General features: G+C 35.3%; 1 protein-coding gene across 1 annotated transcript in view; it reads left to right on the forward strand.

The window, feature by feature from the left end:
• The window catches only part of LOC137656485 (uncharacterized), a 19,029-nt gene extending 6,792 nt beyond the window's left edge, over window positions 1-12,237 (forward strand). The window contains exons 4-8 of the mRNA XM_068390660.1: window positions 6,367-6,506; window positions 6,771-6,862; window positions 8,031-8,152; window positions 10,296-10,414; window positions 12,065-12,237. Coding sequence (XP_068246761.1) covers window positions 6,367-6,506; window positions 6,771-6,862; window positions 8,031-8,152; window positions 10,296-10,414; window positions 12,065-12,237 — 646 coding nt within the window. The remainder of the gene's footprint in view (window positions 1-6,366; window positions 6,507-6,770; window positions 6,863-8,030; window positions 8,153-10,295; window positions 10,415-12,064) is intronic.
• The last annotated feature ends 355 nt before the right edge of the window (window positions 12,238-12,592 follow it).

The raw sequence follows: 12,592 nt of genomic DNA on the forward strand, positions 1-12,592 counted from the left end.
GTAGGTTCACCTCACGAGGAGAGCCGTCTGCGGCAGGTTGCAGGCGAGCGATACTGGTCATTTCCCTGAGGGCGAATGAAGCCCTTTGGTCCCCTAACGGTTGTTGAGAGAGCCAAAAAAGCTTTGCTATACGGGTGGCTGGCGACTGCGTGTACTGCTGCAGAAGGTATGTTTTGAGGGCGTCATATGCTATGGGGGTGTCTCCTTGTTCACAAAGCCAGTCGGAGATTTCCAGGAAGGTGTCCTCGGGTATCGCCGAGAGAACATAATCTGCTTTGGTGGCTGAGCGAGTCACACCCTTGATGCGTAACTGGACTTCTGAGCGCTGAACCCAAGCAAATGCCTCTCCACTGGAGAACGACGAAAGTTTGAATGGGGCGGCGCTAACTTCCGTGGAGTCTGCCATAGTAACAGTGAGGGGGGGAAGGCGAGAGGAGCGAGTCGACCATCGGGGTCACCAATGTGACGGGCCAAGAGTAGGTTGTGAGTCAAAGGCGAGATGAATTTAACTGAGTAACTTTATTACAGACACACTGAGTATATATACACACTAGGTCCCGGCAAGGTCGCAAAATACAAACATGCTGGTTCTGTTAACAGTTAACAATGAAGTTGGCAGACAGATTAATACAAGTTGCTGTCAGTGCGAGGGGAGAGCGAAAATACAAAGGATAATAAATGCAAAAAAGAGAAATGTCGTTACAATGGACGATCGTGTGACACACGGATGCTACACTTTCAAGGCTCATTAATATATAGAGTATGAAAACAAAATTGTTCTTCAAACTTTTATCCAAATGAATTATTGCAGAGAGACAGTTTTGCAGTTTTCACAGGTACCCAAAACTGTGTATGGTGGGTGGGGTTGGGGGGGGTTAACACAATGCCCTAGGTTGTGGTACCCTACACATAAAACGAATAGCTTGGCCTATTCTTTTCACATTTTCCTCTGTCCTCATACACCTGACAACACCTTAGATTACCAGTCAATTCTTCTATAGTAAAGGGGTTAACTACTGCAATGTAATTTTTTGGTGGCTACTTTCCTCTTGATAAGAGTGGAAGAGACTCTTTAGCTATAGTAAGCAGCTCTTCTAGGAGAAGGACATTCCAAAATCAAACTATTGTTCTCTATTCTTGGGTAGCGCCATAGCCTCTGTACCATGGTATTCCACTGTCTGGGGTTAGAGTTCTCTTCCTTAAGGGTACACCCGGGCATGCTGTTCTATCTTGTTACTCATCCTCTAGTTTTATGAAGTTTTTATAGTTTATATATGATATATCTAATATGACGTTGTTAATGATCTTAAAATATTTTATTTTAAATGTTATTACTTTTCATGTAGTGTATTCATTTCCTGGTTTCCTTTCCTCACTGAGCTATTTTTTTCCTGTTGGAGCCCTTGGGCTTATAGCATCATACCTTTCCATCTAGGGTTGTAGCTTAGCAAGTAATAATGATAATAATATTGGAAACGTTCCTGCCTTTTGATCTGCTTGACTGAGGCTTCTAGTTGCATTCAAGCTCGATAGTTTATTGTAATGTCTGCAAACTCAACATCCTTGTGAGCTAATGATGGGGGGTTTGGGTGAGCCTGTAGTTCTACCTGTTGAGTCATCAGTACCCACTGCCTGGCCCTCCCTAGTCCTTGCTTGATGGAGGGGGCTTGGGCACTGATCCTATGTATATAGGATGAGTTTGTAGGGCAGTGGTTCATAACCTTTTTTAGATATCTCATACAGATTTTTCGTACCCCCAATCAAAAATGAAAACTATTAGAAAACGTTTATTGGATTAGTAATACAAATCTTGCTCAGTAATTTGCCAACAATCATGTTTATTGTTTCTACTCTAAACTAAGTGAACGAAATTTTAATAGTAGCCTATACTTGAAATACACCAGCATAATTACAATATACAGTACTGACTAATTTAATGATGAATCATTAACACATCTTTAGTGGCTCTTTTGCTGTCATCACTTGCATCCAAACGATTTCTGGCCTTTGTCTTGCAGTGTAGGAGTGCTGAAAAACCTGCCTCGTAAAAGTATATGGCTGCAAATGGCACAAGGACCTTCAGAGCTCTTTCTGTGAACTGTCAGAATTTTTTAAGCTATGCACACTCAAAACATGTCTAGCTGCATTGATTCAAACTCCATTCGGATTTTGTCATTAGCCTGCAGCTCAACATGATCATCTTTCGTTATATCACTATCATCCATGGAGTCAAGATTGAAGAGATATGGATCCCGTATCCATCTCTCTTCCACAGAAACCTCTCTATGGAAGGACTTAATCAGCTGTTTCAAATGATCTTTTATTTCACGGAAAGAATGGGCAATTCTTCATCTGCACCAAGAGCCTCATCAAGTGAAAAGAAGTTAGATAAATTGCTTTTCTCAATGCGATTCATCCAAATTGAGAGTTTCTGGTTAAAGGCAGATAACTTTTCTCTGGCAGTGATTATGTTTATCCATGTCCCTTGGATGGACATATTCAGTTCGTTAACGGGCACCTTATGATGTTTGATGACATCTGTTAGGTATACCATTGACAAAATGAACTCTCTGTTTTTGAAATGGTTAGCAATGTCCCTGTTTTGATTTCTAAGAAATTGCTTAATTTCTTTGTGTAGTTTGAAGACACGTGTAAGAACCCTGCCACGGGAGAGCCCCCTTACTTCTGTGCGATAAAGAAGAAAACTGTGCTCAACTCCAATTTCTTCACAAAAAGACGCAGAGGCGATAATTTAGGGGTCCGTCCTCTGATGAAATTAATTGGATGAACAGCAATTAAGAAAGACATCCTTCAATTATTCGTGGCGAGTGCATGATGATGCGACACACAGTGAGTGACAGGTACGTGGGACACCTTTGCTTTCACTAGTGAAGTAAACCTTGAGTTATTTCCTAGTATGGCAGGAGCTCCATCAGTGCAAGTTGACCCGTACAAGTTGAGAGTCATGCCCTGTTTCAAGACGAAATTCTTTATAAGATTGAACATGTAGATTGCTTTTGCAGTAGTTTCCAGTGGTTCACAAAACAAGAATTCTTCTACCAATTCTTTCTCCTTCACATACCGGACAAATACAAGCAACTGACTGAAAAACTAATGTAGGTTGACTCATCCAACTAAATACGCACTTTGACAGGACTAGCTTTCATGTCCGTGATCACCTGTTGCAAAATATGTCGACTCATGTCAGTAACCCTTGAATGGATAATGTCATTTGACAAAGGTACCGGCTTCAGTTTCTTTTCAGCATTAGGCCATGGCACTGTTTTCATAATTTTTAATGCACAAAGTTTCAAGAGTTCTTCTGCAATAGTATGAGGTTTTTCATTCTTTGCACACAAAAATTACATCATAAGGGCTTGTAACAATGGTTTCTCAACCGACACAAAACATCACTTTGCAAGGGTACAGCTGCGATCAAATCGGTCACTCTTAATCTTCAAGCTGTTAAAATTATGCCCAGCATCCATTCGTCTTTGCCGATTGTTGAAATGCTCCTTGAGTCTTGAAGGTTTGAGATTTGCATTCGAAAATACAGCACTGCAGAGGATGTACTGCCGTCGTTCAGTTACATCTGCCTCATTTGTACAGGTGAAACCATCACAAATGTTGTCATCATTCCATGTGGGTTTCTTAGACATTTTATGTCAGGTGATCAGAGAAATATGCTGGATGAAAATCCAATACACGACTAAGTAAAATAAGTGATGAGAGTTGCTAACTATAGATTTTTCATGCAGCAAGAATCACCCTTAAAAGGCATTAAAAACGTACTAGAATTATACAGTATGTGTATTATATTTGCACAAACATGCATATGTATACAAAGAATACAGATTATTAGCTTCTGATTATGATATTTGCTTAATGTTACCAGAGTCCCACTTTTAGGCAGGACAGTCCCACTTTTTCATCGTCTGTCCCTCCTTTTTTAAAGTTAGCAAAATGTCCCGCCTTTTATTAACGCTTGTGAGTTTTGTTCGGCTTTGCTCACGTTTGTTCCACTATTTTTGTTCTACAAAAACAAAACTGTCCCCATTTTAATGGAATAGCATTGAAGTTTCATTTAATTTTGCCATTTCACTAGCTGGTAGCTTCGATCGTCTTTTCCGACTGCTACGATACTCAGTGAAGTGAATAAAAAGAATATTGTAGACTGTAAATTGTATAAAGAACCATTGCTCTAGGGCATTGTCACTGTCCCTTGCCTGTGCCACTCATGAACAACCCTTAAACCTTTAAATACCAGCTAAAAATCATAGTTTGGGGATCACCTTCGTTCTCTATGAGATGTTGGCTACTGACTTTACTTTGACGGCTGCTTTTCTGGTCCCATACAGCAGGGGAACCCCACTCGCAACAGAACCTCCACTGTCGTTTTAACTTGTTCGTTCAGAGTATTCAACGTTTCATATCACGTATTGTTCATTTACTGTTAAATCGTCACTGTTATACGACTGATGAAATAAGAAAGGCTTCAGTTTCCTCGTGAAAGCCTTAATGTCTTCAATCATTCGGATGTCTCGTGGGAGATTAATATATAGTCTCGGGGCCGCATATTTAAAGGCTCTGGAGCCTACAGTAGACATATATCTAGGCTCCAATAGCTTGAAACCATCTTTTACTATTCTCGTGTCGACACGATTTGTTGGCTGCGCAATATGTAACTATTCTCTTAAGTATTTTGGACGACCGGTTATGATAACTTGGTGGGTTATTGTACATATTCTAAATTCAATTCTCGCTTTAATCAGCAGCCATTGTAAATCGATCAGTATAGGGGTGATTCTTTCTCTAGGTGGGACACCTTTTATCAGTCTTGCTCCTCTGTTTATTATGCTTTGTAATTTCTTAAGTTGCACTTTTTGTAAATTGTAATAGATGGAGTTGCAATAGTCAATCCTGGTAATAACTCAGTTTATCACAAGTTTCTTCACAGAATTTTCGTCCAGGTACTTTTTTGTAAACGCAATATTTCTTAGATGAAAACCAACAGTTTTTACTAAATTATTTATATGGGCATTGAGAGACAGGTTACAGTTAAGAAATACACCTAGATCTCGAACTTTACTAGATATCGGCACTGAGTCATTATTTATGTTCATTTGGATATCGCCCAAGCTTCTCACGCTGTTTTTCTTACTCACCACCATGAACTCAGTTTTGTTATCATTTAATTTTGGTTGTTTAAATGTCATCCATTCTCTGACACTATCAAGGATTCGGTTTAGAGTTTCAGTAGTGTCATCTATATCATTTATGGAGAAGTAAAATTGTTAGTCATCCGCAAATAGTTTGAACTTCATACCATGCCTTTGTAGTATTTTCGATAGCCCAATAGTATAGATGCAGAATAAGATTGGGCCAAGTACACTCCCCAGGGATACCCGTCTGTTTAAGGGTTCATATGATGAATAAGAGTTTCCAATTTGTACTTAGTAATTTCTACCAAGCAAGTAGTCTTTTAGGTATTTGAAAGCTTAATCTTCAACGCCCATGGACCGCAGAGCATTTAGTAGCACTTCATGCACAACTGTATCGAAAGCCGCACTGAGATCAAGTAATATTATAATACCACATTTACTTTCATCCTTTATTTCCAGCATATCGCTTACAGCAGAGCAGATGGCTGTCTCCGTAGAGTATAGTTTTCTGTACGCAGATTGGTTGTCAGGCAAAGCTTCTATTACTTCTAAATGACTGACTAGTTGTCCAAGAATTACGTATTCAACCACTTTTGAAACAAAGGATAGATTCGAAATAAGTCTATATGAGCTTAATTTTCAGAACTGGTGTGACTTATATTCATCATTGCTTGCATTTTCTATTTTCCTAATTATTTCGGCTAGACTAAAAAATTTTCCCTCTCCAATTACTTCAGATATTGGCATAGGATCGATCACGCAGTTTGTTTTCTTTGCTCTCTTGATAATCCTGGTGATGTCATCTTGTGTTATGTTGTTAAATCTTATCATGTTTGTCTGTGTGCCTGGTGTATCATTAATCTGGTGTTGAGTATTTATAAATGACCTGTTATATTTTCAATTTTGTTTTTAAAGAATACAAGAAAATTATTTGCTAGTTCCTGGTCACTATATCCATCAGGTAGCTTCTTTTCTTTTACATTTCCCATTATACCATTCAGGAGACGATATAACTTATTTGTGTCTGTTGCTGCTTCGAGGATCTTTCTCTCATAGTATTCACTTTTTTTCCTTCTTAGTAGGTAGTTATATTGACACGTAGCAGTTTTGTATTCTACCCAAGTACTTTCAGTTTTTAACCTATTTATTAAGGAAGTATTGTCCTGTGTTCTTTTTCTTTTTAATGTTTCTTCTTATGTAATAGATGGGACGAAAAGGTTTCATTTAACGAAGCTTTTCCATCAAGAAGTGACGATTATCCAGAAATGCTTCCAGAAGATGAAGACGCTGCATTTGTTACTCACGCTGTGTTAGAGGAAGATTGGGAGGATAATTCAGATGATGGTAAGTTTGACTAAACGTTTTGTCTTAACAGATTACGAATACGATATTAAGTTCTACTTTATCATTATAAAGCAGTGGACAAAATAACTTTTTATAAGAACAATATAGAGTGAGCATGTTATCTTTTTCAATAACAAGCACATCAGAGTAGTGGAAATGTCTGATTGTCGTTGATCCTCCTAGAAATTGTAGAAATATAGGGACATTTTACATATTTTGAATTAGAAATGAGAGCTTACTGATATTTCTTCAGTTTCATACCAGACAAGGAAACTGTGATCTTGAAGCCCGGTGAGACAGCGTTATTTTCCTTCACTTTCCGCGACAGAGAGACATCGAAATACATCGAATATAAGGTGAGACAGGAGAAGGAATCTTTCCTTTCGATTCTAAAACAAGACGGAAAAAATGTATCCTACAAGTGGCAATGCTCTTTCAATAAATTGGTTTGTCTTACAAGAGAAAACCAATAACCTAAACGGAATTTTATAGTAACTTGAAAAAAAAATCTGTATATGTCCCATAATTCTGTGTTTTGCATGCGAGTACTTTCATACGATGTCAAATTCATCAAAACTTGGAAATATAAGTTTTCGAAGATTTTAATCTTAGCAATGTAACCATTTGTAGTGAGTTGAAATGGACAGTGTCTTGGCTGTCTAAAATCCCATTCAATGAAACTTTGCACCATGATATTTGATTATATAAAATTACAATACTGATAAGCAAAGCTGAAAGGGAATATAATAATTCTAATTAATACTAATAGTAAAAATCTTAATAATTGCAGTAATTGTTCTAATAATAATAATAATAATAATAATAATAATAATAATAATAATAATAAAAATAATAATAATAATAATAATTTCAGTATTTTCAATAACATCAATTTTAATAATTTCATTTCGAAATTAAAATTTTCATAATTCGTAAAATTGTTCTTATTATTTATATCATCCAAACTATTGTTTTTATCATAATTGTTAAAAAGATTATTACCATTGAAATTATTAAAATTATCGTTATTAAAATAGATTATTCAAATTCAGATTCTATGGGTACAGGATCAGCCATTGTAAACTCACAAAACCCCTCTGTATTGTTGGAGGTATCAGATGAGGCTAGTATGTCAAACCTCATTCTGTTTAGGAGTCTGAGTTTGTGTATTTTTTGCATTTACTTTACAATATTGGGGCACGTGAGTCTAATTGAACTTCCAGGAGCAACGGCGGATATGCTAGAATGCAATAGTTTTGAGCGATTTGCAGCACTATGGCTGAGGACTATGAAGCGTGAAGTAGATAACGATGAATGAAGAAATATTGATTTAAAAGCTCAAGATAGAGACGACTGGGGAATTCTAACTGAGGCCCTTTGCGTCAATAAGCGTAAAAGGAGGAGGAGATGATAATGATGATTTGCAGCACTGCACTGGAGGGTATTCAACATAGATATCCTACGCTACGGCATTAAAACTTTAATAATGCTCCGGCACTTCTCCTCGGAAATTTTTCATTTCAGATCTCGGAAGACTCAAGTCGTGCTTCTTCTATCGTCTTCAGCTGTGATATGACGTCACATAAGAATTCGCTTGACTGCAGTGATGGACAAGTGCTGATTGGGTACAAACACATCAATTTAAGGTAATCCTCCGTTTGGTAGTAGTATGTATCGAAAAAATATCGAAAAGGTTTCATGTTATAATAATGTATCGTAGTTGTTTCATGTCTTCTTAAAGAATCACAAGTGTTTCATGTCTTTAAAAAGTATCGTGTATCGATGGGTTGTGTTGTTATCTGATATATATATATATATATATATATATATATATATATATATATATATATATATATATATATACATATATATATATATATATATATATATATATATATAATGTATATATGTGTGTGTAAACATACACACACATATATACATTATATATATATATATATATATATATATATATATATATATATATATATATATATATATATATATATATATATATATATATATATATATTCTGACGAAGCTGATCTAGTGTAGAGTAAATACCGTACTTTATTAATGATTTTATTTATATTTCATATATATTGTTTTCATTTGTGCATTTAAGAGATGATCCCAAGCCCGTATTAAAAGCCCCTCTCATGTAGATATAAGTATTTTATGTAGATTACGTAAGACTTTCGTCGTGAATTTCATTGTATTCTTTATCCAAGGTAGTATATGAGAATTTACGTAATTTTTTAGAATTAACTTTTTATTTCACATACGTTTGCTACAAAGTCTTACATAGTCTATTTGAAAGTGTGGTTGGCTTCTTGCGAGATATGAACAAGGGCTTAGGTAGGGTTCTTTTATATTTTATGATGTATTACGTCATGTTTGAGAGAGAGAATGTTCAGTAATGTGCTTTGGAAGATTCTCTACCATGTGCTTTAGAAACGTGGCGTAGGCCCGACGAGAGGATGTTATCTTTTTATCTATTTCGGGGATAAAGTGTGGGTGGAGCTAGCTGACTGAGAGAGCCGTCTGGCGTAGCGTACGTACAGCGTTTGGGAGAGTAATATTTGGCAACTTTGACGCTTGGCACAGCCCCCACGCTACCAGAGCTCATCCTTTGGTACCTTCTGGAAGCAGTTAGATATCATATAAAGGCGACCCAAGGTTGGGCTAGAGTCAGATGGAGATCGGAATAGAACTGCAGCCTGAAGATAGCCTCCTTCCCCTCTCCCACTCTCATTCCTGCACGTAACCCAGTGTATTGTTTTTTGAAAGTGTTCAGTACGTTAGTGTGTCCTCTCCTAAGTGACTCTGCCCCAAAGCAAATCATGTGTCGAAAAGATACACAAGACTAAAAGCTGATTTTGAATTTATTGTATTAGGGTGAGTGTTTGCATTGTATAACGTTTTTTGCAAACGGTCCTGTAGGAAGTATAGATTTTGTGACGTGATCTGGTTGTCTAATATTCAGGAAGTGTCAAACGTGAACATTGTATTATTCAGAATTATTCCAAGCTTTTGTATAATTTTGCATTGCATTATTTCTTTTCTTGAACTAAGGTTTATACAGATATATTAATTCAAGTCAAGTTCTTATATAATTTTCACATCATAAAATTTATGTCTCAATCTAAGTTTTGTTCAGATTTAAATTTTTCCAGTGAATTATCTTATTACTGTGTAAATTCTTTCAAAGTGTTGTAATTTATATAGAATATATTTATTTTTGAAAAGGGTGTATTATTCTAATCATCATTATTTGGAACCACATTCCGCTCGATTCCTGTTAAGAACCACAGTAAGTTAAATATGTTTTATTAATACTTAAGAGTAATTACCAAGTTTGGTTTTAGTGTGCTTAAGAGACCTTTGGATATTCAGTTTTTCAGATATTGTGTCTGGAAGTTATTTAACGGTCTCAGAATTTGTGTATTACTGTTCTAAAGTTTAACAGTTTTAAGGTAAAAGCAAACAAGGGAGTTTGGAATTCGAGAGGTTGATTAACTTGCCAATTGTGTATATATAATATTATATGTTTGGTTTCCAGTTACGAGCAGTAGTATAATATTTTTAATGCCCAGACCAGGGAGCCATATTTTACATATATATATATATATATATATATATATATATATATATATATATATATATATATATATATATATATATGTGTGTGTGTGTGTATGTATGTATATATGTATATATGTATATATGTATATATATATATATATATATATATATATATATATATATATATGTCATATGAATTCTTGACAGGCTTTGCAGTAGGACTTATAGCCTGGAGAACAGACAAGCTGGAACCTTTCTGAAGATTAAGGCAGAAAATACACTTTCGTCTTACAATGGAAACTTGCAATGCAAAATCTTAGCAACACGTAAGTATTTTGCTTTCTTTTATTTGTTTTATTTCCATCAATTCCTTGATAGATTTACTACATTTGTAATAATTGCAACTTATTATTACAACTTCATCTTTTCTATACACACCAATATATATATATATATATATATATATATATGTATTTGTATATGTTCATATCTATACATACATATGTATATCCATCTATCTATATTTACTGTATATATATATATATATATATATATATATATATATATATATATATATATATATATATATATATGTATATATATATATATATACGTGTGAGAGAGAGACAGAGTGTTTATCACAGTTTTTTTTATCGAGAAGATTATAATATTAATTAGCAAAAAAGCACACTATTCTTCCTCAGTAGGTAATTTCTATTTTTGGGGTTTCACTGAAGATGTATGTTTTCGGTGTTTACAAAGATTTTCTAGTAATGTTGGACTCACATTCCTTTCCATAACCATTCACTGCTCAGGGTTTGGATTTCAGGATTTTGAGGGTCCACAAACGTTTTTCTATGATTTATCATTAAGTGCCGATAGCCGTAATCACTATACAGTGTTACCACATATGGGGATTTATCTCTAGATTTGAGGATTTTTGGGTGTCTGAGGGGGATATTCCGCACAAATTTCTATGATGAAGAAACAAAGATGAGTAAACCTTTGTAGTGTTGCAATTAGTTTGCTTGCACTTGTATGAAGTATAGGGAGTAATTTCTATATTAGTAAAGCCTACAGGATCAGAAGAAAATATATTTGTGAAAATGGGGATTTTTGGGTTATTTTGGGTATCTTTATTCATGAGTTTTGGGGATTTTTTATCATGAGTTTTGGGGATTTTTTATCATGAGTTTTGGGGACTTTTATGCTAACTCATCTGGTAAGACTGCTCGCTAATTCTTTTGTATGCAGCTCACTTGTCACTGACTATAATTCTACCGAGCCTAATATACTTTTGAATAAGTGGGATGAATGTAGCAGCATCTCGGTGTGGATTTTCAATGAGTGGCACATCAAAAAATTTCTTAGAGAAATGCTCTATTCCACCAAAAACCCACACGCTATTGATTACTCTACCATGTTCGTATTTAGACTTGCCATTATTTGACTTAACTGCTTAAAAAAAAAAAAAAAATCTGGCCCTTTGCTTGGTGGCTGGGCGTCCGCAAAATAATTAGTTGCCTATGAACAAAAGCTCCTCTAATTAACAGTGGCTTCAAGACCCAAATTAAGGTTCCTAATGACATCTAAAAGTTCACAAAAAAAGGACTAACTTCCACAGTTCACATGAAAAGACCGCTAAAATCTAATAGCCAATGGGAGCACATTAAGAGGAGGTACAATGTTTCCACTGAAGTACCTAGATCAGGAACAACCATATGAAGTAATGGGAGCTATATGTGTGATAGTATGAACAATAAGAAATAACTTAGAAAATTTTACTACATACAGTAAGTTAATTACTTTTTTCTCTCTTATTATGCGTTTGCCCTGATAATGTATTGAGTAGAATTGTTTTGTTTCACGTGTTTTACCCGAGAAAAAATATAAATTACAACATCAACGCTGGGTGGGGTTCTAACAAAGTTTAACCGAAAGCAGTTGTTTAATCTAAATCTTTTGTCTTTCTTCAGCCTGTGGCAAAAGGAACGTGGAGAGAATCGTTGGGGGCACAGAAGCGGTGCCCCACGCGTACCCCTGGCAAGTGGGGTTCATTTTTCAATACCAGACCCCTTTTTGTGGAGGATCCATTATCAGCAACCACCATATCCTTACAGCTGCTCACTGCTTCTACGAAGACATGTAAATTATTCTACACCTAGTTCTAGTATTCTATGCGTGATTCAATTGTTCATTTTAAATATATTGCAATCTAATTAATTCTATTTTTCTGTATGAAACTCCTAATAGTTTATAGGAACATTTATCTATTTTTGCATTATGCATTTTTTTTATAATACTTAAATTAGTGTTATAATACTTCGTCTGCTGGAATGTTTTTAATGAGCTCATGTACGAGTAATGAAACATTTATCTTTGGTGTCTTTTTTTGAACATCGCCAAATAAGAATATCCTTTTTACTTCTTTGGAAGAAAAAGAAACTCGAAGGAAAATCATATATCTCGCTTTGATCAGATTTTTATTCACTTATTTCTCTTTT

Source organism: Palaemon carinicauda, chromosome 17 (assembly GCF_036898095.1).
Source record: "Palaemon carinicauda isolate YSFRI2023 chromosome 17, ASM3689809v2, whole genome shotgun sequence".
NCBI lineage: Eukaryota > Metazoa > Arthropoda > Malacostraca > Decapoda > Palaemonidae > Palaemon > Palaemon carinicauda.